At 39.2% G+C, this 27,123-nt stretch overlaps 1 protein-coding gene across 1 annotated transcript in view; it reads right to left on the reverse strand.

The window, feature by feature from the left end:
- Positions 1–27,123, reverse strand: part of schip1 (schwannomin interacting protein 1) — a 168,498-nt gene that overhangs the window by 116,485 nt on the left and 24,890 nt on the right. The window contains exons 6-8 of the mRNA XM_077612362.1: positions 2,291–2,355; positions 2,073–2,144; positions 1,681–1,816 (exon numbers count right to left, since the gene is read on the reverse strand). Coding sequence (XP_077468488.1) covers positions 1,681–1,816; positions 2,073–2,144; positions 2,291–2,355 — 273 coding nt within the window. The remainder of the gene's footprint in view (positions 1–1,680; positions 1,817–2,072; positions 2,145–2,290; positions 2,356–27,123) is intronic.

Consider the following 27,123-nt stretch of genomic DNA (forward strand, 5'->3'; position numbering starts at 1 on the left):
CATTGAGGTTAGTGAGCCATGGGAGCACTTCCACTTTCTCACGTGTTTTTTCCCCCATGAAAAAAAATCACATGGAGATGATGAATGAGCTCAAATTGTTTTCCACATAGAGAAAGAACAAATACTGTCTAAGTATGTCACCATCTTTCCCTATACTATGCCATCTTTTTCTAAGAGTGATACTAAAGTCTAAAAGGTTGTAATTAGATGGTGGTAAACAGATGGTGACCACATCGCTGTGGCGTCCTAATAAAATATGACTGCGTGTATGCCCACATGCATGTGCAAAGTCTATAGGGACGGCAGGAACAGATGTCTAATGTAATACAATATAATAGTGGTTCAACACAACCCAATGTGAAAGAAAATTCAAGCATGGTGAGGCTGTCACAGTTACCAAAGTGTCAGTAATATAAAGAAAAAATGACTAGGTGGTTTGATAGTTAGTTGGATTAACCTAGAGTACTATTGAGCAACCACTTTATACTCACACATATGCACCTACAACACAGAAAATTTCTGTAAAGCAATGATCCTCCGCCCTTACCCTTGTCAGCAGGTCAAATTCACTGAGCTAAGCAATTCCCAGCAACCGCACAGGGATACGAAACAGTGTGCACAATATGTGTGACTATAGGATGGCCTCATCATCATGCGTGAGTGTGAAGATACACTTATTTTGCAGTCAAGCCCCCACACTCCTCCACCTGACCTTTTTTTATCCACTAGATTTAAATCTAATCTGTGTTCTCGGCTTTTCTTTGGAGTGTCACAGTAGACAAGTGCGGCCTTAAAGAATGGAAAAAAAGAAATCTCCAAGACTAAACCCGCCTGTTGACTGCCGTCTCAGATATTTTTCTCAGCGTGGAATTATAGGGAACAGAACAGAAGCACTGGAGGAAATCCAGAGGATAATTTTTGTTATCAGGTTAAAATGGAGGGAAGTTGGAGTGGATGGCAATGGCTATTTTGGTTGGTCTACTCTGTACGTGTGGAGTGAGCATGAGTGTGTATTTTCATGTGAGAGTGTCTATGCTTGTCTAAGGAGTGGGGAAGTTAGCTAAGACATACTGCCGCCTTCTGGACAGCAAGTAGATAACATTTTCTAATACACTCGAATCAGCCCGACATGTTTGCACCTAGCAACTGAAAACATCCCAAAAGGTAGACAATCAAATCTATAAGCACTCATCTTGGAATTTTCCAGTCAAATATCAGCACAATATACACAAAAATAAATGTCTTTGAACTTAATGCTGAGTTCTTTACTATTTAAACTATTTTTGTTTGTAAATTAAGTGAATTGTAGTTATGAAGCCAATAGCTTTTTTTTCTTAAATATATATATTTTTAAACAGCAATTGGAAAAAAATAAGGTGCATTGAATTGAGTTGTTTATAACTTAGTCTAACATTTAATTTGCAGTGGAAAAACCTACTTACCATATGAAGACAAATGTGAATCTTGATTACTATAATCAACAGATAATTTCACCATCATATATGATCGCAATTAATAATATTCATAATGAATATTACATATCAGTCAAATAAAACCCTATTTAATTGTGAAACTAAAAGCGAAAATATCTCGTATTTGATCCAAAAGTCAGATTAGAACAACTTGACTTCAACATTTCACTAGCAGGCTATTAAAGGTGACCACTTAGGTATGACTTACCGGGGTGCTGCCATCGGAGAGGGTGGCCATGCTGATGGACATGCTCATCTTATCCGACGATGACAGGGAAGATGGGGAGGGGCTCCTCTTGTCTGTTTCCTGCCTTTGAAGGAAGTCACGCCAGGCGCGCTGGATACTGCATGCACGCACACGCGCACAGGTTCGTGTTCCATATCAAAAACTGCAATTTCCTCCACACTAAATCCACATCTCCACCTATTTCTGTCACATTACTACCTAGGTCTACAAGTTTTTTTTATCACTCACAAAACTATCCATCAACGTGTCAGCTTTATGTCGCCTGGCCTTGTGTAAATCACAGCAAGAAAGTTTTAAGTGTTGCTTATAAAGTTTTCTGTGGGTTTGGTGAAGAGATTTAGAGATAAACCTACATCAACACTTTGGTCTCAAAGGGTGGTATGTTCATGTTGATGTTGTCATCCTGGTCTGCCAGCAGGTCCTCACTAGAAGGAGAAGGTAAAGGACACGCCTTTTTCAGACAGACATTTTCAGTGTAGGTCAATCCGTAGTTGAAGGACAGACTTTTTGGATGTTTTTTTACTGGTGGGTCTACCTTGTACAAATTTGTTAAAACATTTTGTTTACTTACGTCTGCAGCTGCAAGGTCCCACCATTAATGTTGTTGAATCCACTCTGGAGGCTCTTGAGCTGCTCCTGTGTGACACAAATAGGCAAATCGTTTGCATTGATGGGATTTTCCCCTGAAATTTTCTCCGCCCATTGTTTTCATTTCACATTAAATCAGGGTAAACATATCAGAAATTTGAACATATTGGCTAAATTTTCAGATTCTACACCCGAAAATGGAAAAACAACCTGCTATCAACACAGCAACCCCATCACACACAATGGTAGACGGTGTGGTACCAAGACTGGCCCTTGGGAGGCAGCACGATACAATTAAGCACGTATGTGCTATTACAGGCTGAAGACTGCCGTTTTATATAATCTCGTCACCCACAGAGAGAGGCCCACTCTTGGCTAACTCTTAACTATAATTATGTTGCACTGCCTGTTGATTGTGAAGGAGGGCAAATGCAACATTTTTCTCCAACTGCCCAAATACACAATTGTATTAAGGAGGTGGAAAAAATTAAATAACCATAAAAATCAGGTAAATTCCTTAACTATTTCCCTGTTCCCGCTGGCTGCGTACTCCCTGGTCGCGTCATATTCCCTCCCATTCAGCTCCATCCTAATGAGGACAAGGCTGCTTCTGCATAATTGAGCAGACTAATTGAATTACAAGGAAGAAACAAAGTTTAAGTGGAGCAGTTCTTCCTTGATGAGCCAATGGGGTTCGAATGTGGTCACGAGAGAGGCTGCAACATTAGCGATATGATGTGCCATTACAGTGCATATTGGGGCTGTGCTGGGCATGTTAAAGGCAAACTAGGCGATAATGTCAGTAAGACTTTAGAATATTACTTGCCAAATAGAACTGCAGTGCTTAGTTGGTATTTAATCTACAAAGTACTACTCTGATAATTATCGCTGCGCAGCAGCTAAACAGAAGTGTAATATTGCTATTGTGTGTGCCTCTACAAAAGCATTAAAGCTTACTTTTGATGGGCATAAGTTGCCTTTTGATGAGCTTTAATTGGTTTAAATTTGTACAAAAAAATGCATTATAGAGGAGAATACGATAGTTTAGCTTGCTTCCAGGTTCTCTTTAGGTCTATGTAGAACACGTTTAAACTATCAGTGTACATTAGGCTGTATTAAATTAATTTAAATATTAAAGTCAAATTTCAAGTGTAACACTGAAAAAAAAACCTAAAATGACAAAAACCATTGAAAGAATATTTTTGGCAATATCACAAACTAGTATTTAGCAAAACTGATGAAAGGACATTAAAGATGATTAAAAAAAATGGTAAGGGTAGTTAAAAAAACTGTATTGCTTATTATGTAGTGGCTGCACATTAACTTTAATGAGTATTCCTCTAACTCGAACACCTAATGTCTTCTATTTCCTCAAATTGAAAAAAGGGGGTTTATTTTGGCTGTTGGGTGCAATGAGCACTGCTTTTCTCATTACGTGCCCTCCCAGAAGGAACAAGTAGCTCATTAGATAGAATCAAGGGCTGTGATTAGTGATCAATGACCGCTTCAATGTGCTGTTTTACTCTTCAAGTGCGTTTGCCTCAGTGGTTGTCTGATGAAAAGAGAAATCCTGAAGGAAAAAAAACCCACCAGCCCAGCTTGAGATTCAAACCTTTCTATGATCTCATCTTCCTGGAGATTCAGAGTCACCATTGCTTTGTTTTCATTGAACAAAACATTATCTATCCCACCCCAAAAGGACAGCTGACTCCCCATTCATAGTTATCAGTCTTTACCATTCACAATCAGTCACTTTCAAATGTGTCATTTGGGAATTTTCAGATGAGGGAACAGAATATCAGAGAGGATTTAGAAATAGACAAGCATGAAAAGGAGCATAAATTACTAAAAATAGCTACATAGATGCAGAAGTGTCAGAAAGTACAAAAGGAGGTCTCAAAGTGTGATGTGTGTGTAAGAGAGGATTCAGGATGGCGCTTTGCTTTAAGGTGAGTATGAATGGGTTAAGCGTTTATAAAGATGAGCTTTGAACATAATGCTTGAAAATGTAGGCTGTGTGTCAGTCAATGTTCTTATAAACTGGTGCGCAAGTCATATTGAGAGATATTGAGAGTGATAGCAACAGAGAGCTTGCTAAATACACGTAGAAAAGGATAGGGTGATAAATGGAGACTTTCAGTTTGAGAGATTAAAAATTGGAGAGATTGAGATCGATGTATATCTTGAAAGAAAGTGAAAATTAAAGATACTGTTGATAGCCGATGTATTGATACTGGAGTTATGTATATCTACACAGATAAATGAAATGGCTATTTAAATCCTTGCACGTTAATGGAGCAATTACCTTTGTTCTCATTTCTCTCCGTATTTTTAGGTAATCCCAGCACAATATTCAGCTTTTAGGAATTTCTTGGTCTACTACTCCTTCCAATTATGTCTTAAAGCAGAAGGGGGCAATTTTTCCACACAAGGATTGGATTTTTTTTCTTTTTATATCCAAGGTTGGGTAAGAAAATGCAAAAACCTAAGAAATTGTAAAAAGGCAACCATAGAAAGATGAAAAATGTAGAAGAATTAATACAGCTAGCATGAATTTTTCTTTTAAAATGTGTATTATGGTTTGATACAGGGGAGAACTATTTTAGTTTGATCCTTTGGCTGTTGGCACATTAATCACATCCTGCAAGGTATTGCTGAGCGGTATTTAACCCAGATAAAATATGAGAATTAGCCAATAAGGTGCCGCTGCCTTTTACAGTCTCTGATTTGTGTAGTCTAGCCCTACTAATTGACCCGGTCTGTGAACGTTTGCTTGCCAAACAGAAATCCTGCTGCCGATATCCGGAGTGCAATGTTCGCCACTTAAGCAAAAGCCTGACTTCAGCAGGACAATTTACAGCGACTACATTGTATCGATTTCAATATCTGCCTCTTTGTGTAATTACTCTGAAGGGGAAACTAAACTTTTGTACCTACTGCTCTTGAAAGATGCTGTTAAAGTCGCAAGAGCACACCTGTATCTTTACACCTGTGCCTAAGTGGACCGTCCCGTCAGTGGAAGCGCCACCCCGATAAAAAGAAGAAGAAAAAAGTAGCCGATCATAAACTAAACGTTTGCATAATTTAGAGGCGATGCTGACAGGAAATCTATACTCATTTTGGGCTTTGGCAGTGCCAAGCAGGACTGTATTGATTGTTGTGTGGATGTGTGCGTGTTGGTTGATGTGTACGTGTCGGCATGCGTGTCGCTAGATTTATGGTAGAGCCTGGCAAGAAGCGAGGAAAGAGGTGGGATGGCTGGAGGAGAGAAATTCTGATAGAGAAGAGACCTTGAACCCAGAGGAACGTAACCGTGCGGAAAGGAAAGCACACGAACACTCCTAACTCGATTTCCAGCGTGGAAAAAAGAAGACCATCAAATGCAAAGGTGAAGCGGATGTGTTGACTGGATTTCCAATGTGATAAAGGAAGGCAAACAGGAGAAAAAAGAGAAAGGCACACAGACAAATGTAAAAGTATAGTACACACAGTTTGTCAAAACATTCAAGTTTCAAATTCCCTAGCATGGGTCAAATTGTCAGTTTTTTGACTCAAAAAAGGAAGCAGTTAGAAAAAGTCAAAAAGTAGACACAAGGAAAAAAAGGGTTTAACAAGCAGGTGTTTTGACAAATTCTGTGTAGTGGCTAGTTTCTTTTTATTTTGTGTTTATTTTGCATATCTACATATACATACATGCATATACATATATATATATATATATACACACATATATATACATACATATATATATACATACATATACACATATACATATATATATAATATATATATATACACACACATATAATATACACACACACACACACACACACACATATATATATGTATATATATATATATATTTATATATATATATATAGTTATTTTCTTTTGTAAATATGCTAGTGCTTCTCTGCTTGCTGCTGTGGATGGGATATGGTGGACACTATTTGCTTATGTTTTTAAAGGAACCCTGGGATAGGAGGAGAGACTGGAGTGAAATAGAAATAATATATGTTTGCCAATGTAATGGTGCAGGGTCAAAAGTGCTGCAGGGTTTTAGGAGAAGCTCCCTGCTGCTGCCGGGCTTTCACATGCTGCATGGCAGCAGTGGATTCATTTCAAGCACCTGCAGCTGAAAGAAAGGCCTAAATAGCGACTTGTCAGTGAACAACCAGGTGCAAGATGAAGGCTATATACAATCTAAAATGTGGCTTTTATGGATTCCATTCTATGTGTCACATGCTGTTTCCCCAATTAATGTTTTCTCAGCTAGGGGGCCTTGGTAAGGCTTAATATTTCAAACTTGTCTTACAACATTATACTTAAAACCTAGGTCAGTGCAAGGCAACAAGGCAGACTGGCCAGAAGCCACAAAGTTATTCTTCCATTGTAGAGGAACTTTTTTTAAACGGATCCTCTCCAGAGCAGAAATAGCTACCCATGTGGAAAAAATAAAATAAAAATAATTCATAAATAACAGTTAATAGGTGCCCTTTGCACAGTTGTTTTTTATTTGCTCCTTGCTGCCTAACCTGATATGATCGTTTTGTTTTTTTATAATGCTTATTGTTTTTATATTGACTCTGCTGTGCCGTGGTTTTTTTTTTATGGGCAGCCACTATTGTTTGTGTCACATTTTACTGTTGTACTCCTTTGTCCCTTCTATCTATCCCATAATATAATGTTTTAAACCCTGTCTGCTTATCCTATTCTCTATGATAGGATAATAAAAAATATACATTTCATCCGACTGAGTTTTTTCTTTGCATGCAGCAATAACAAAACCCACAATTTGATCCAAATATGATGGCGCTTGTAAATTAAAATACAATACCAAAGATCTAAAACCCAGACACCTTTTCGAAGTTAAAACATTACTAGCATTCAAATTGACTGACATTTTGCCATTTTTAGTTTTTTTTATCTAAAAAAAAAGATCCCAAACTTACAGTTCAACATTAAGTTACTGCATTAGATCTTTTGTCAGTGTAGAAAACTTATAATCAAGTGATTATCTGAGGTACTTCTCTTACTTTAGTTGTATTGATCCTCTAGCAGGGGTGTCAAACCGGTCCTCAAAGGGCCGCAGTGGGTGCAGGTTTTCATTCCAAATCAACAAGAGCATACCTTTTGCAAGTGTAATCAGTTAATTAAAGTCAGGTGCTACTTATTTTAGAAGACACCTGATTGGTTAAAATGTCGGCACTGGGTCGGTTGGAACAAAGACCAGGACCCACCGCGGCCCTCGGCGGAATCGGCTTGACACATGTGCTCTATGGGACAATTTCTGAGTACTGTATATTTTGGACTATAAGTCGCACTAGCAAAAGAATGCAGAATGAAGAGGAAAAAACAATATATAAGTCACATTTCTGGAGGACAATTGATTTTTTTTTATCAGAAAACAAGAACACAAATATGTTAAAGTAACAACATGCTGAATTTGCATCTGTTAACATGATTGTTTTTCAGATTACAATAATCTAAAACAACAACAACATAACAGGCTGTCAGTGGTCAGAGAGAGAAAAAATAAATATATAGTAAGTCGAACTTGAGTATTAATGGCAGATGCAGCCAAACTATGAAATGTGTGACTTTAGTTTGGGAAATACGGTACTTAACTTCACTGCTGCTTGATCATACTTTGGTCAGGCTGTAATGCTGATGTGTGTATTTATGTCTAAAATGCCTTTCCTATTTCTGCATCCTCACCCCCTTGCTACTGTGACAACGAAATTTCCCGAAAACGGGATGAATAAAGTTATCCAATCCAATCCAATATTGGAACATATGTTTTTATGACCATCACAGACCAGAAGTATATGTGCATGTCTAGTTTAGATTGGTCTTTCAACTCTGAACTGGGAGAAATGTCATAAATTGAGTTAGAATGAAGCAAGGTGGCGGTATAAGAACAAGTGTTTAGTCCCAGAAGAAATTAAATTGGACCAAGGCCAGCCGTCAAACCGGAGAAACAGAGAAACAAGAGAAACGACCCACCAGGCAAATGGCCTTCATTTCGCCCCATACGCAGCGTATAAATCTGTCCCTCGCACCTATGACCCATCCACAGACACGCACTTGTGATTTAAATAGCTGTCCCGCTCCTCTAAATGTCCCTTAACTCAGTCAAGGGAGCAGAGTGACAGACAGAGAGAGAAGACAAATGTATGGGCAGACAAACGTCTCGGCAGCCTATAAAAAGACAAAGTCATTTTCGACTTCCCCTCATTCTCTGCCTTGTTTTCAACTTTTCCGCCCTTTTGAGGTCATCTTTTTAATGTCACCCCTGCGCTACACAAGAGACAGTTTTCCTCTTTTAACCCCCCTCCTCCCCCCACACACACACATCTCGGTATGTGGCGTAGCCCGCATGGCTTGGCTCTGCTCATCGATAGTTGATGAACTTCCTGATGGGAAGAGCTGGCAACAGAACCTCAGCCAGCGTGAGCTCGGGTCGCCATTCCGCACCGGAGCACGTTGGCCAGCTGTGTTTGTTTGCTTGATGAATGCAATTAGCTGCACCGTACACACAAACACAAACTTACAAACCCGTACTTTTTCTCCAATTAATCTATGTCTATTTGGTTGAGACCGAAGAATGACGTATGGACCCCATTTTTACTGCCTTAAAAGCCAAAACTGCCAAAGAGCAACGAAGCAAATGTCGAAAGTGATTCAAAAATGACAGGCAAAAGGGCTATTACTGTGGTTGGGACTTTTAAGAGGTTTAAGGCAATGACCATATAATTGCAAAGCCACTTCTCCAGTTGAACTCAAACTAGGAAACTTTATCAATACCAAACTTTATTCTTCAATTTGATCACTTTTCAAAAAGTAGCTTTTGAGTGTTGCCATGTGGTACTTCACTTGTTTGTCAAAAATCCAAAATATATATTATTAAAAATCAATATGAGTTACAGCAAAACTATTCAACCAGGTAGAAGCCAACAAGAGCAACTGAATACAGCTGAATATTAAATACTATTGCCTGCTAGATCTTGCACTCTGGATTTATAAGTACCGATGAAGAAAAGCAATATAAAAGTAATCAAGAAAAAAACCTGAATGAAAGAAATATAGAAAAAAAAGAGTTGCTATATTTAATACTCTGAACTTAAATAAAAATGATCGGGAATTAATAACTAAAGCAAGACGATTTCAAAACTATATGTTTAATGTTTATAGGTAGCCCACATTTTAAGAGTGAATGTGTGCAAATGGTGCATGGAGCATAATATAATTGGAATCAAGTCCCTTTTTATGTGCAAGTGAACCTAATAATATATCCACAACTACAATAAAAGCTGTTTTAAACACCTGATGGGAGAGCTGAGAGACAAACTGTTTATATTAGTCGGGTGGGTGGTACTTTGAATTACCCTGCTGAATACATAAAAGGTGAAAAACTAAACACCCATGGATCGCATAAAGAACAGAACAAAACAAACAAAGACAATTTGCTTCATAAACAATGCTGGCATCTTCTAATTGCATCGACTACTTGGGGCCATTTGGAGTATCACTAGGTAAGCCAGAATAATTATGGGTCGACCTTGAGGCTGGCAGTGGTTCCAGTCACCTCGCAGCCAAAAATCTGTCACAAACCTGCTTCTGCACTGATGGTAGCCTAACTGGTTTCACGCAGCAAGGCACCATCTGCCGTAAAAAAAGACCTTTTTTTCACGCTTCCACACACAAATACCGTATATATCCAGGACGCACAAACAACCGTGTGTAAAGAGGTTAGAGGCAACTTCTATCAGTCTCCAGAGGGTACCCCGGCATAGTCTGCGCCAATTGAGCCACGGGGACTATCAGTAAGCGCCAGTATGTGTTTGTCTGTGGAACTGATAATACATGCCTGAGACAGGTTGTCATATATTTTGTCAAACTTGGCAAGAGTCTGGGTCTTATTTACTAAAAGGTTGTGTGAGCAAAAACGGGCAAAGGTGCTAATGTATTTGGTTCACATCTCACGTTCAATCAACCCCCAAAAATCAAAAAATCTGTAATTAGTTTTTAAACTGAAAAAGAGCTTTCTGTTATTCTTATCTGCATCTATGTAGAGCATAATTAAATGTGTGTAATGCCTTGGCTCCTATGTACTCCTGAGTATTATTTATTTTGTCTTTGCAAAGGGATATAGGTACCTGTAAGTCTGAGTACATATTCTGGTTTTAATATTTTGTTTGGTAATGTGGAATGAAAAACTGTCTTTTTTCGAGACATGTTTGAGACATATCTTTCAAAATGACGCATGTTAAATTCACAGTTTGGATATGGCACTCATTACATAGATTAAAAATTAGATTACCGTTATCCAAAGTCGCCGCTGCATATGCAAATAGATTAATTTACCACGCACATTGTGGTCCAAATGAACTGCAGATGCTAATGTAGTGTCATCTAATCTTGCATATTTCTTTAACATTAGGATTCATTTGGATTGAGGGTCCAGTTCCATAAAGCCAACACTCTCGCCAGTTAAAGCGCTAACTACTCCCATCCCTTTGGACTAATGACGGTCACTATCACTGGCACAGAACACGAGCTGCCTAACAAGACTAGAAAATTGGGTAAGCAGATTGCACAAACTGGACCCGGAAACCTCAGAATCCATAGTTAAGCCTTTTTGTAATCGCACCAATTGATAAACAAAGGAACTGTTATTAATGATTAAGTGGGGGTAATGTAATTACAGAATATGTGATAATTATCCTAAGGAGGAAAATACAGTTAAAAATATTTTAAGACGGATGGATCTAGCTATCTTTACATCATATGCAACGATCCATCATTTTAGGCATTTCTTTATGTAATCCATCCTCACCCTTCAATGTAACCGTCCACCTATCTGTTACGTATCTCAATCTAGCTATCCATTATCTATGCGTACTATGCAAAATTATTGCCACAAGAGTTTTCATAAGCCGATTATGGAGCCAACATTTATTTTTGGAAAGTGCTGAACATTTTTTCATGTGTGATTTGCTCAAAATATACGGTAACATAATTATACTCATAGCTATTAACCAATGAAAACTGTATATATGTATGTGGACTGTGGCAAGAAGATTTAAGAACAGAGTTAGTCCCAGCTGACTGATATTTAAAGACAGCCAAATGGTCATGCACTTTATAGCCATACATATATGAGCTCCCTGGTTGTCAAGCAGCTGTGGTCATCATATGTAAGGTGTCGGACTAAAACTACATCTGATGGCAACATAAAAGTGCAACCAGCTGGTCTGAGGATCTGCGTGGAGAGCCTCTTTGGGTGTATGTTGTTTTTCACAGCTAATTGGCACTTTGCAAATGTAAAGATTGAATGCTTGTGTGGTTTTGTGTGTGTGCGGTTAATTAAGTATTAAAATTGCGCATGTATGGCACATGCACTGTAATCCGACTGTAGCTTGGGTGGAGATAGCATCCTTTCCAATTTGTCGATGCAATACACCAACAAATATTTAAAAAAATAACATGGCGAATTGTAAAAAGTTGTAATCAGCATATATTTGTCCTCCAAAGTAACATCATCAGAAGAACTAGTGAAAATCATTTTTTGTGTGTTTCCAAAGCCCCCAGTGGGCTGCAATTAGAGCGTTGTAAAGGCAGCCATTAATTATGCCAGAACAAACACACAATAAAGCAGCTGCTTTTACAACACAGCTCAATAGTAGCCGTTCTACACAGCAGCCTGGCAACAACACACACATAACTGTACTATTGACTGGTTGGTGTCGAGTGTAATACATACATATAGAAGATGAAGATCTCAAAGTAAATGCATGCCACTATAAAACGTGTTTTACGATCACACGTAGGCATCGGCATTGTTGCTTAATAAGATTGTAAAAGCGGCTACAGGGTCAGTTGTAAAAGACGTGCAGACTAAGGACTATGAGGTTCCCTGGGGTCTTTTAGTTTGGGTGATATGATCCAATTTGGGACTTTATTTAGCGTATAAACAAATTTTGCTGATGTTATTTAAATTGGACGCAAATGATGTGTCACTTCCTTGCTCCCTGGGGTGTATTAGGCTTTATGAATAAAACAATGAAGGAGTAGTGGTGTTACAAAACTTTAGTAAAAGGCTGGGTCACTTCAAAGCAGTATTTTGTAGTTAAATAGTGCCCGTTTTGTATGCAACTGTATGCAAGCTTTAAACAACCAGTTAATTTATATTGAAAGGGGTGTCAGTAAATGTTTCAGTGTCATTGACGACCAATCTGTTTAACTCTTTTGGTGCCATTGATGATGACAGAAATCATGTTGCTATTTTAAATCTTTGTGGTATAAAGGTAAAATGTGTTTGTCCCAAAAACACATGGACTCCATTTGAATTGGAAGGGCTAGCAGCGAATGATTATTCAGTTGCGCTCTGTCAGCCATCCCAGTTAAAAGGATTGGTCATCATCGTCAATGACAGCTAGTGAGGTAAACTGGGAGGTCAAGCAAGGGATTCATATCTAACCATGTCCAAACCTGATCTAAAACCAAGGTGACCCAATATATCAAAGATCAGATTTGTTTCCCTTTAACTTTCAAGCAAGGCAAAAGATCCCGAATTATGAAAAAATAATTCAAAATAAAAGAGCAATTGCATAACCCAATACTATTGAATCGATCATTCCAAGTATTTCTTAAACAGAATTGTAACCAATGGCTACAATATTCTACCCAATACCTAACCCAAAACACAGCAAGAAGCAGTAGGGCCACACTGACTGAACATCATTAGAAATGAAAGTGTGACACATTTGAACCGTTAACATTCAAACAAAAGTACAGCAATTTTCGGAGTTCATCATTCATAATTACTACGAAACAATGCATATCAAATTGTGCATTGTGTAACTTCAGCTGTATTCGTCTGTGGAGGTTTGGCATTACCTCCATAAGGGGAGTGTTAACATCATACAAAGCACCCGTTTGTTTCCTAAACATAAATATTAGAGCTGGGTGCTATGTCCCTTTAAAGATATGCTAAATACAGACCCATCATGACTTGACGGTTGGGTGGCCTAATAGCTGTCACACAAGTGACAAATAAAAGGGCGTGTTGCTTACAAGGTTGCAGATACACACAGACACACATTTTTATAAAGAATCATGTCCCAGTACTTGAACTCGGAGTTAAGGACCCTGTCCATTAGCACTGGACCGAGCTCTGTTTCCGGTTTAATGAAGTAGAGCGACAGCGAGAAAAGAGGAGGGCTGATTAATGACAGACAGAACGAGAAAAAAGCCTCGCAAGAAGTAACAGGAAAGTGATGCGCTAAGAATGAATGGTGAAGATGAAGTACAGGATGGCGAAACGTTAGAGCCCAAGGCCGGATATTTCACAATCAAATTAGTCATCAGTAAATATTAACTTTGTGTTTCGTATAAGAATATACAGAAACTAATACATAGGTCTAAATGTAGTACATCAGGCGTGGTAAACTCTGAACTGGTTGCCAGAAAATTGCAGGGCACATACAAAATATCTTTTATAAAATGAAGAAATATTACAACTAAAACTTGATGGAAAACTAACGCAGAAAAAAAGGACTCTAGATAATGTAAACGCTTGGCTGAAGGAAGGGAGCAACCCATACGTGACCAGAAAGTCATACTTCGTCCATCCTGCTTTAGCTCCTCACAATTCCTTTCAGTTTTCTACTATAAAATCACTTCAGAAAGCTCTCATGCCCTGTGTCCATGCCCGCTGCTTAATGCCGACCAAAGCTTGACGTGACTCTCCTCGGCTCAGCTGGAAATGATTAAAATCACAGACTGGTCTGCCGGTGGCACTCGGGTGGAACCACTCACGCTTAAATAGGCTAAGTACGCACACACACAAATGTAGGTAGTCACCTGTGCAGGGTCATGTGGAGAGTGTTTCTCGTTAAGCAGGGGCTACGCTTTTAAAGCCGCCAGAGAAGGTGAGGAGGTGTAGGCGGCTTGAGTGTTCATTAAAGGCTAGCGGTACCATTCACAGGGAGAAACAAGGCCATAGAGGCAATTAATCTGGCCATAAACAAGGTGTCGCGCTTGTCCGACACAGCCACGAGCACAGGGGCATGACAGTGGCATCTTGGGACGAAAGAGAGATGAGCCATTCGTTCCTTCCGGCTCTCCTCATTATGTTTCTGCGCCAAACTTTCAGTAAAATCCAAAGATATAAACACTTTTTAACCATCCTTTAAAGCAGAAGGGCACTAATTTGAAATCGGGAGTGATGGCTGGATTTTGATTAAATAACGCTAAAGCATATGGTTTCAAACCTATGGCTAGTGTTCCAGAAATAGTCCAGAGGAACGGTTTGGTCGTTTTCCCCCCACTGTGAACCCTATAGTTGTGTGGCTAAATTATGGAGTTTTACAGGCTAATAAGTCTTTTGGTGTAAATAGTCTGTAATAGAAAGTGAACATTTTCTGGCCCAGTGCACCTATATATGAATAAATACGTTGGTTTATAGTCATGTGGACCTTACAGTCTGAAAATTATGGTACATGTTGGGTTCTCGCTGTAGAAAAACGACCCACATTATGTATATGAAAACCCAGTGTATAAAAATCCAATGTGCATTTAATTTCTCAGAGCCGCACTAAAGATTGCAGATGATGAGTTGCATGCCTCTGCCCTATTGAGCAATAATGAGAGCACTGTGATTGCAGGCGCTAAGAATAGTAAAGCTGCTAGAAGTGGGAATGTACCAGTGTGTGTGTGCCAAAATGCCCATGGCGGCACTTTAACTAGATGCATCAGTACAGGGGAAGTTGTAACATTGCTTAGGAGACAAACAGGCCCAGAGTCCAATTCCATTGCTAAGCAATTGACTATGAGACGACATGTGGAGGGGGAAAAAACAACGAATGATATTCAAGGACAAGTAGAACAAAAGTCTTACAGCTTTTGTCAGAGCGCACGTAAGCATTCAACTCCAGAATCGGCCAATGATAAAGTATAGAGTCAAGGTTCTTTTAGGTCCACTTTTTCCTTCTAACCAATTATCTTTTGTTAAAAAACATTCCTCACTGTTATTTCAGGAAACATGACATTATTAAGCATTGGGGAACCCTGAAGGTATTTATGTCATCCCGGTGTGCCTTTACACAATAATGCCACCTTTCAGGGGGAAAATAACGCTGACATTACCGTTGGGTGTGAGCCATTCACAGGAAAATGGGATGAAGGTTAAGTAAAAATTCTAACATATTACCAGCCATTCTTTGAACATTATGATTGTTTTTTTCAAGACCAACAAATAAGTCACAGTATTAAATATGAACTTTACCAACCAAGGGAGCTGAAATGAAGCATAGATGCGGCAAGTCTCTATATGTTCAACATCAAATGAACCACGTACAAAGCAGCTGTTAGAGGTCATTTATGTTAGCCGACGCTGTTGGCACCACTCTCAAAATACGGATGAGAGCCTAATGATTGTTAAATGAGTCAGATTTGCATTTTCAAATAAAGTGTGAGTATTGAGGTGGGCCCATTGTGATGTCATGGTACAAACGAGACATTGTTCAAGGCCTGAAGGAAACTAACAGAGTGGATCAACGCTTACTCTCAGACGATCTACCAATAGTACAAAATAGTCTGTATGGAGAAGCAAGTGTGTTGAAATAATCCGAGTGAAATTTGGTTCACAAAAAAACAACAACATTAAATTGAATGCCATGTAGTATCCTGCAACAGTTGATTCATTTTGAGCATGCTCACACATTGTATTGCATGTGCTATACATGTGATTCAAAAGAGTGACATATGAATCATCCAAACAAAACAACTGCTCAGATCCAGCCAGCATTCTAAAAGAAAAAAAATTGTAGGAATATTTTCAAAGACAAGCTGCACCTTTGCATTCCATCTTAAAATTGTTGCTGTTGGACATCATTTAGTGGGTGTGTATTTGCAATGAAGTGGCATGGCCAGTAAGTGAATGGCAGTAAAGTGAGAGCAAAATTGCATTTACAGCAGTCGGTAAGTGTGCGTGCCTCAGTGCCCGTGTGTGCTATTCATCAAAAAGAACCCACCTGAAGCTTTGAGTGGCAGGTACATGGGTAACTGCCACTGGCTCACAGCTGATGAATATTCACAAGAATATTGCTGTGTTATTCACAGTGCACCCACACGCAACGCATGCAAATACAGAAGCACATTGGATAGGTTTTTGCTTACTCAAACTGACAAACATCAGCCCAAAGCGATGACCTTGAGCTTAAATTATTTCACAACTGCATACTTCCTTCCATTTGAGTCTTTTAATTTAGAGATATGACTTATATCTTGAAAATAGCTTCCAAACACACGTGTGCACGCACGTACGAATACTTGTATGTGCATGCACACGGACTCTCAAGAGAGGCAACGAGGCACCAACTTCCTAACTTCTGAATAAAACATTCCATTTGTATCCAATGGAGATGCACCATAAATCACATTCCCACCCTACCTGCAGAGTATGGGGATGAGATGGGGCGCGTGCGAAGGAAGCAGAAAGAGATCCAAGCAGGGCTTGTAATAGTGAAAGGTGTTGGAAGAAAGAGCGGAAAGAAAATGATGGAGAGTGGAAATCAAATGTAGCCAGATATATGAAATTTGAAGTCTTGAACAAATAGACAAAGGTATTTGGGTCAACGGTGATGTTCTGTCTCTAGAACGTACTGAGAAGGAACAGGACATCACCGAAGTGGTGTCGCACCAAATGTATGATCAAGTCAGGAATTTCTTCCCCATTTACAATGTCACAAACACAAACTTACAGATTAAAGTAGACTTTATGCAGTGATACCAATATCAGTAAGCTGTACCCCCTCATTTCATTGCCAAAAGGGCAAAAATCACTTTTTAAAAGTTCTTCTAAGTGAATATATATAGTTTCCATGCCTTCAAAAGTTAAGAGTAAATGAACTATTGTAGTTTCACAATCTTGGACGCGTGTATATTCCTTGACTCGTAATTTCACCTCAAGTGGCATTTGATGAATTGGCCACCAAGCACACGTGTGGTTTTACGGCAGCCGGCCCGCTTTGGAGTCAATGAGACAGTTAAAAGGCTCTCTTGCTGCTTTGAGGCGGCGAGAAGGCGACACATTTATCCCTGTTTGAAGTTATGCTGTGTATGCGCAATGACCACGGTGGGAGTAAACAGGACATAAGTCATAAAATGTATCACAATACAAAACAAGGACAGATATCACAGGAAGGTCTACCCGGCACAAAGGAACAGAGCATCGCAGACCGTTATCAGCAGAATTTAGTGCAAACAAGTTGAAAACTGATGTTTTTGGGGGAGTTATTTAAAACTCTTGCTGCGCTGGGCCGTAAACTGAAACACTGGAGGATTGCATGGCCCTTTAATGGCCCCTGCAGGGCCTCTTTCAAATTGTTTGTGCGTACTGTATGGTAAGGCTATATTAATATTGCAGGTCTTACTGCATAAATCATGAGTTTTTTGGTCATATCGGTTCTTTTTGTCTAACTATAAGACTACCTGTTCTTAGTGGACCAAAACTTTCATTGTGATTTCTGGCTATCTAATCATGCCTAACCTGCCATTCCATCTTTCACAAAGTTATACAAATTAACAAAGTGAACACGTCAGACTACAATTACGTTACAAAAAATGTGGCCTACATCATATTTTAATCCACATTTGAAGTGGCCTAAATGGGACACATTGTTGAGACCGTCAAGGAAGTTACTACTCACAGTGAATAAAGTGAAAGAGAACGCCATGATGCAATACGTATGAAAAGCAAAGCACACAAGTTGATGATGCCAGGTGGATTTTTAAAGCAGGGTCACTGACACCAGCCAGGTATCAAACAACGGCTGAGAGAGCGACAAGTGCTTCACAGCTTGCTTGTGTTCATCTCACCATCTGTCCATGTACCTGTGAGTGTGATAACTTTTTTTTATTTTTTAAGTCCACTCACTTCATTCCATGGTGGGATGACACCCACGAGCATGTCTTGGCCTCCACTAATAGCTCGCCTGCAAATTTACAGCCAGCACATGAGGTTGCATCTCGCCCCCGTGTCGTTAATCAGAGTGTTACCAACAAACACGGACGGACACAGCTGCAAACGCAAAACTCTTGCTCGGGGAAAAATGAATTACACATGCCAGAGCTGGTTTCTGGCATGAAACCGAAGAAAAGACACCTCCTCGTCTTCTATTTCTGTCTTAACACACCACATATTTTCTACTTGCATGATTAAAGTGTGCTTTTTCTTCCCATTCTTTAGTTTGGTTATTGATAGTTCGAATCTAAGTGTAGCATCTTACACTCATTGCTCAGTTCCCCTATAGTCTTATTTAGCTGGTAATACGTGCCCAGCAGACTAATAATTTTAAAGGGATAGTCAACAGCAGGTAACAGCTCACAGTGTAAACAAACATGCACGTTCCGTACAAGTAAGAGAAGCAGCATTGAAAGCGAGACAGTGGGGAAAACACACATCATGGCCATGTTGCAGGGGTAATGGACTCGGTAATTGCTTAGCAACAGGCAACCTGTCTACTGAGGTACCCACTGCTTGTGTGTGTGTTTGTTTGCACGAGACACATACACAACATTTATGTTTTCACTTTGCCCATCTCGCCCAGTCCCCTGCTGCTCATGCTGTCCTGCTGGCTGGGTTTGTGTCAGATACATCACAACACCACTAAGCCTCACGGACACTTTGTGTGGAGCAATAGACACTCGACAAGAAAGTAGAGAGAGATGAAGAGAAAAACAGGTGTTATAGTTCCCTGGATCCTAAAGATTAAATTGGTTATTGATTTTATACGTGCATTTCTGTTACTCCTCCTATAAAGTGAAAATATCTTCTATAATTTGACAGATCAGAGAGAAGGGAGTTATTAAAAAACCTGCCAAATGTACAAGTTTTAGCCACAAATATCGCCAAGGAAAGGTTGGAGCAGTTATTTTCTTACCCAAAATATAATTTATTCAATTAAATGTAAACAGACGCTATCCTCCCTTGACCGCTTCCCCAAGTAAATTATTTTACCTTCTTAAATCTATTTTAAATATTTTCATCTTCCTCTGGAATAAATTTATGGGACTAGTTGTCTTTCGGATGTTTCCATGTCATATTGCATCGCAAAGTTAATTACAATACAAAAAGCACCACCACCTGTGTGTAGTAAGTGTGCTATAATTATTGATTTTGATATTTGACTAGAGCTGTCACAGATAATATTTTATGAAAAAGTAAAAATAAATGCTCAGCTTTGTCAATCAATCTAAAAAATACTTCTTTCAAGAAAATAGCTCATATCAAACAATATAATTTATCATCCATTCTGTTTTCCACATCGTTATTCGGGGTCATAGGAAGCTAGTGTCAATCCCAGCTGATTTAAAGGTGACAGATGGGATGGAACTTGAAAAGATCACATGTCAATCACAGCCCTGACATATGGAGAAGGACAAGCATTGAAATGCACGTTCACACCTTCGGGCAATTTACTGTCTTCAAGGAAACTACCAGATAGTTGCATCTGCCGTAACGCGTATCGTCAAATAGTGATGCGTCTGTCACTTTAAAGTAAAAGCTATAATAATCTTTACTGGATTTATTAGATTTGCACTTGTGCCCCTTTCTATACATCTTAAAATATCAGTGGATATAACAACGGGGAGGCCAGCTATCTGTAGGCTTTGAAGAGCACAAGAAATATCACAGTCACGCATTGGAAAAGTTACTGTTCCATTGTATGAACACAGGAAATCAATCATGGGTGTTCATTTTGGTCGATTTTCAATCCACGGCAGATATTGTGACAGCACATAGGAAGATGTGCCTTTCGAGTACCTGCTGGGAAAGTAAACTTACCGACCCCCCGCAGAAAAGCAACGCCTCGAGCTCACCAGCCTTGACGCGGCCAGAATAAAATGTAAATTCATAGAATAAAACAGTTAGTAACTAGAATGGCATTCAGTAGAGCACAGACCTCTGCCAAGGTTGAACTGTGATCAAAAAAGATTTAAGTTCGCAGGCAAGTTAATGACGGATGAAATAAAAAAAAAAAAATCAGGACTACCATTCTTGATTTTGGTGTTAGAGGGAATGCATTCTACATGTTTGTTAGAAAAAAACTGAGCCGGCCATTTCAATTACTGCAATTGAGCATTGCTCAGAAATCCCAGGACTGATTATTGCACGCCTTGAAATTAAGCCAAGAATGTTATGAAATAAATATTGTAATTATATTTTAATAGAGTGAATTTCACCTCAAATTCCCAACACGTCTTGTGGTGGCCTTCTTTATAAAAAAATGAATCAATTAGGGCATTTCTTCTCAGTGTAGTAGTAATAGTAACTAGATGTACACTACATTATAATTTTGTTCATTCTCATTAACTTATCGTGGTAAAAAACTAAAATGTGACTGCCGATCACCCAGTCCTGAATTTATGCAACACTAATGAGTGGTGTAGAAAATGAATAGATGGATGGATGTTTTTTGAAGACAGCATGAGTTATAATCCCACAAGAAAGTTTCTACTTGTGGGATAATGATAAATTGATTATCTGCTCATTCATTTTCCTCTAGCTATGGCATGCCAAAGAATGTCTGAGGGTTTCGGCTCCCTTTTTGGCATCCCACCTCCTCCTGGTGAGGAGTCACGAGGGACGATAGCGTCTCTTCCCACAGGACTACTAATGGACAAGAGATGGGAATTATCATGTCGGGGAGCCAAACTCAGGGGTCAAGGTTGAGGGAGGAATGCGTGGATGGGCATAAAAAGAAACAACGTCGGGGAAACGGGTGACAAAGACAGATGAAAATCTGAAATTTAGGCAAAAAACAATACATGAAGGAGATGCAGTGGAGCAAAATAAGGCCCCAAGATGAGAACATGAAAAAGTGTTATGTTTAGCTGCTATGAAGAGGGAAGAAGGATGAAAGCGTTTGGGAAAATGAATAATTCAGGTACAAAAACAAGGGGATCAGCAGAAAGGAACCCCTTCATGCACCTGCACACAGTCACACCTGCACGGAGCTGTTTGCCGTACAGCATTTAAGTCTTTTTCAGGCAAAAAGCTTTCATTTGCAATGCACCGCAGGTTCACGCCCTTGAATCTCTGACCTTTTCCTCCTCTTCAGGGAGTGCTTTGATACATGTGTGCTTGAAAATGTGGTGACGCACAAGACCAACAAAGCTGATTATTTACCACACAAAAAGAGTAACACTGCCTGATGCTGTATTTAAAAATCAGCAGGATTGTGCTTTGATTGTTGACTTGTGGCTGGACATCAGCCAAGAACACTTAAATATGTACCCGCTGCTCCGACATGGCCAAATCATACTAACAAAACACTAATAGCAATAAGCTGCAAAGAGAGGGGGTGGGCAAATTGGATTTCTCTGCTAGTATATAATCATTTCACTGAGAGTAAGAGTATTGAAAGCTTGCACGGTATAAAAATCTACATTTTTTTAGACTCAGCTGTATTGATGTTGGCCAGCAAGTACACAGTAAATATTGAGTTTTGGAAATGTTTGCAAGTGCACTAGTGGGTGATTACTGACCCTCTCCGTCTACTGCTTCATCTCTCCATCCATCTTGGCGGCACACAACTTAACCACGCTCCTGCTGGCTCTCCATTTATCCCTCGGAATAAATTCTCTGTTATGGTGTCTCATAAAACAGACACGTTTCACCCGCACACAACTCCAATATATATACTTGCATCCTTGCACATATACTGTGATTAATGTTGGAACAATCAGATAAACCCAAACTGTGTAAACAGGGAAAAAGTCATTCTCACTGAGATTTAGTGCTAAATCTTATAAAAGGCACTTTATTACTTTCATAACAAAACTCAATCCTGTCAATTTAAAGCTATGCGAGCTTCATACACCAGAACAATGGTACACCTAAAAATGCTACATAGAAAAAAATATATATTTTGTATGGTTATTCATTCAGTCAACTTCTAAACCGCTGCTTATCTTCACAAGGGTCATAGGGGTGCTGGAGCATATCCCAACTAAAAACGGGCACGCCGCAAAAGATTTGGATGAGGCCTCTCAAAACAGATGACTGTCAACAAAAGCTCTAAAACAGGTGTTTTAATTTGTCCACATGGCAGGATCCATTTAAAATTAGTAGAAAAAAATGCCTGCCAAATGGCAGTGCTCAGAGATAAGTTTTTGGTCAATTTTATTGATTGATCCATGTAGAAAATCCCCCTGAAAATTGTCTTAGATTTATCTGGTGTAATCAAAAGCGCCCCGGGAATCGCTTACCGCACGCCTTCTAAGAAACATGCACACCATTATGAGAATTGCCTTCAAATGATCTATTTTTGTGGCTCTTGAGCCCACACTTTAACAGCAAAGCCTTCCATCACACTGGACTGGAAGGATCAATGTTGGCATTGATGGTCACTTCCCACACACATTTACTCTTGGCTTCCCCATAAAGCTGTGATTTCCTTCTCCCCCCGTCTGCTCTTTGTCTGACGCCCTTTATCTCAAAGTTAATCTCCTTAAAACAACAATCTCCTCATGCCTCCCCTGCTTTGTCTTAACAGCCTCTTTCTATCCTCCGCATGAACATTTGTCTCTGTGATACCAGACCTCTCCATCTTTCTGCCCGTCTGGCCTGCCAGCCTTCCTTCATTTCTCGACGCTAATATGTCCAACCATCACTCTTCCCAGTCGCAACAACTCTGCTTTTGTTTCCTCCTGTGGACAACCTTGATGGATGGTTGTCTTCGCACTCGACGTCACATCATTTTCAAGGTCAAACTAGATAACGGTCATATCCATGTAACAGAGCCTCACACTTTTAAGAGAGGGCATCCATTTCTTTAATGGCAGTTATTAGGGAGCGCAATAACAGTTAAATAACAACTGAAAAAGAGGAATACATTACATCAATCTAATAAAAGATTGGTTCTCCCTGGGCTTGCGTGGGTTTTCTCCAGGTACTCCGATTTCCTCCCACACTCCAAAAACATGCTTGGTAGGCTGGTTGAACACTCTAAATTGCCCCTACGTATGAGTGTGACTGGTGGTCCATCTCCTTGTGGCCAGCGATTGGCTGACCACTGATTCAGGATGTGAATGGATGAATAATAAAAGATTGAAGCGATTGGCTGACCACTGATTCAGGATGTGAATGGATGAATAATAAAAGAATGAAATAACCACTTTACTTTAAATAAGTGATTAGCTTCTTCTGACACAAAATCTAGATGGGGACGAAACAGAAACTCGTGTAAAAATGACCCAAAAAATAGTTTTTGGGGGAGAGGAAAAGAAGGCAGAGTTGCACAGCGAGACGGCAAAGTTGCGTTTCTTACTGATTCAAAGACGTTTGGGCCAGAAGGAGATTGAAGAGTGAGGCCACCTTAGGCAACACGATGAGGTGGTTAAAAAAAATGGAATAGTGGAACATATAGTTGAGTTACACAAATTGCTGCGGTAGTTGGCTTCGAGGCAGTTACCTGAAGTATGTTCCTTACGTGTTTATTGGCCTAGCAAGATAAGAGACACTGTGTGATAAAGTTTATGCCAGACAGTATAATGCTTCACCTTTATTTTTTTCCACCAGTTGTCTGCCCATCATGAATAGCGTGTGCCACAACATTCCGATCTTTTTATTTTTATTTTTTTACAAGGCTCAATCTATCATATAGTGACTAATTTATAAAAAACGTGGGAGAAACAAAAGGAGGAAACCATGTTACATACATATATATATATATATATATATATATATATATATATATATATATAGAGAGAGAGAGAGAGAGAGAGAGAGAGAGAGAGAGAGAGAAGAGAAGAGAGATACATTCATATATATATATATATATATATATATATATATATATACACATTCATATATATACATACAGTCGAGCATGAAGAGTACTTATAAAATTATATAAGTGGTACAAAAATGGATGGAAGAGCGGATTTTTTTTGTGCCAACAACTTAATTTCACCTGAAAACAGTGGTCAGTAGATTATGCGGTGTTTAAGAGGAGATGAAGCGGGGCAAGCAGAAGAAGACACCAACAATGGCCATTTAATTGTGAACTCAGCAACCCGTGGACGCCTTCGGCCTCAACTCATTACGATGGCGGCTTTCTGCCAACACCATCTGAAGCAAAGCTCGCACTCAGCTGCGTCTCACTCAAGCATATTATCCCCAGCATAATTGCTGCATTACTGAATGTCAATATAACAATAATCGGTTTCAAAGGGCCAAAGACAACAAGGACAAATCTTGGAATAACATTCACTCTCCACCAATTTGCTACACTCAATACGAACTCGGATGCCACTTGTATCTCAGACTGTCCAAGTTAATGGGCCATTACTGAAAAGCTGCGTGCAAAACTCCGCATCATTGTATTCACTGCTGAAGAATCGAGAGGGTTGTATCATCTTTTATCTGAGATAATGAGCTGCACTTATCTCACAGAACGACAGCGCATGTGTGCAAGAGATAAGACTCAAATCTATAACCTTTCTTGGGACTGTTATTTATATTTTTGTTAAAAAAAAACATCCAACCAAATCCACATTTGTCTAAATTTAGTATGTGCATTGTTTCATTAATTCATACAATTGGTTAGTCCTCACATTTGGGTGCACAATTTTTAAAAAAATTTATTTTATTTTTAACTATTGTTCAAGTTTTAGAGTCCAAAATTCTCTTTTGTACCATATTATTATTGGCTCAACCATTAAAAAAATGTGTTTATATTATAGAAAGACACATAGGGGCTAATTATTTTATAATTACGATCCATATGAAAACGTATATACTTGAAGCACAACCAAAACCCCAAGCTTTTTCTCTTGATACAAACAAGTCTTGTCGGAAAGTATTGTCCAATCCCAATTTCAAGGCTCATTGGTTGTTGTTTGTTATGCTGTTCACTGGTGGGGCACTGTGCAATTAGCAGGTCTCAATGATTAACATCACTCATGGAAAGAAAAGAATGCTATCTTGAGTTAATAGAACCCTTAAGTCTTCCGAGGGGGCAAAAAATTCACAATCACATTTATTTATAATTATTTTAAGACCTATTGGCAAATTGCCGAACACAAAAAAACCTTATGCAGATGCGTGGTGCGGAAGATAAATGAATGCTTGGTTTGAATCAACTCACTATCTAGTTGACAGTGAGAGTTATCAATTGGATTTGATTACTTGCCAAGCGTATGTTTTGGGATTAACGACGCACATTGCTAATTGCAATCAACTGGTGTTCGGTTTGCGTGCAAACTAGCAGCAATTTAATTTTCAATTGTACTTGAAGGAATTGTGTATAAATGTGAACAAATGATTGAGTGTCTGAATGTGATTGGACAAAAGCATTAGGGCCTATGCCAAGCATTAATGAGCGAGCTTGTGTTTGGAGGTGAGCAGAAACTGCAAGAAAAAAAGCAAGTGGATATTTTTGGTGAAAAATAACCTCCTGTAACCCCACAAAGCTTGTATTACATTAGAAAATATTCATTTCCTAAAATTTGCAGTTCTATACATGTCCAAAATATTTGAAAAATCACATTACTGCCACCCACAGGTCTGGAGTATAACAAAAGAGACACATTCACAGAGAGCATTCAAGTTATGACTCACTGAATCTTTGAGCACTTTAAATCTCAATTTTGTCGTCAGCCATACAGTCTGTCTAACAGCGTTTCTTAAATAGTGCCATTCAAGTCATGCTTTAGTGACTGAGACAGACTAAAGGCAAGGAGAGTCAGCCAGCCAAACCATTGCGGGCCAGTCAGCCCAAGGGGACGCAACTGTCAGGTATTTTAAAGCATGCTGTGGAGATCTGAACAAACAGACACAGATCTTCTTCTGGGCTCGACAATTTACAGTTGATGCCTCTTTTATGGTTGCAGGAGAAAAGAGAAGGAGACTGTGCAACCTTGAAGTGAAGAGAAGGTTGAGGCACGGATAAATCTGAGACCGCGGTGCGTTGGTGGGACAGGAAATAACTAACAAAAGCCGCATGGAGAAGCGAATGAGAAATGACTTAAAAGAACAGCTCTGACCTTGACACTCATGTTCTCTTTAAAACTAATAAAAAGTCTACCGCATCTTAAACCAGCAAAAGGTTGGTTTAATGAGGCTGTAGAACCATGTGGAGTATCAAAGCTATCCGGCAGAAAAATCGTTTAAAGGGGAGAAAAAAAAACATTCAGGAAAACGAGGATTAAAAGGTGTCTAGAAATTGGACAGCACATTAATTATGTCCTGTAGTTGCAGTATATATGGAATGCATACATAACTTACTTTAGTCCTTTCAGAGTACAAATACACATATACTGCAATCTTTTCACACTACACTGAAAAAAACACTACAAAAAAAGACAAGGGGTCATGAGGTTCATCTGCGGGAATTATTATTATTTCAATTTGTATTAAATCTAAACACAAATAGCCTGGCCAGCAACCAGATTGTTTTCAAATTCAGTGATCCTCCTGCATAATTAACTTGTATCATGATTATTTTACCGTGCTCACATTGCTGCTGGCAGAAGCCAGATAGCTTCCGGGCAAATCTCCAATGATAGTGACAGCCATGACGTCTTATATTTGTTGATCTAACATCTCATTCGAGCCAGTAAACGAGAAGGTTTACCAGAATCTTATCAGAATTGGATAGAGAAATTGAATATAGATGGAAATTGCTTCACGTGACTACCATCACAAGACCAGATTGTTATCAGTCCGATGCAAAAACTATCAGGCATGCTGCAGCTTGCTACAGTTAATGAGTCATGTGGGGGTTGGTGGAGAGTGACGTT

The sequence above is a fragment of the Stigmatopora argus genome, chromosome 10 (genome assembly GCF_051989625.1).
Source record: "Stigmatopora argus isolate UIUO_Sarg chromosome 10, RoL_Sarg_1.0, whole genome shotgun sequence".
NCBI lineage: Eukaryota > Metazoa > Chordata > Actinopteri > Syngnathiformes > Syngnathidae > Stigmatopora > Stigmatopora argus.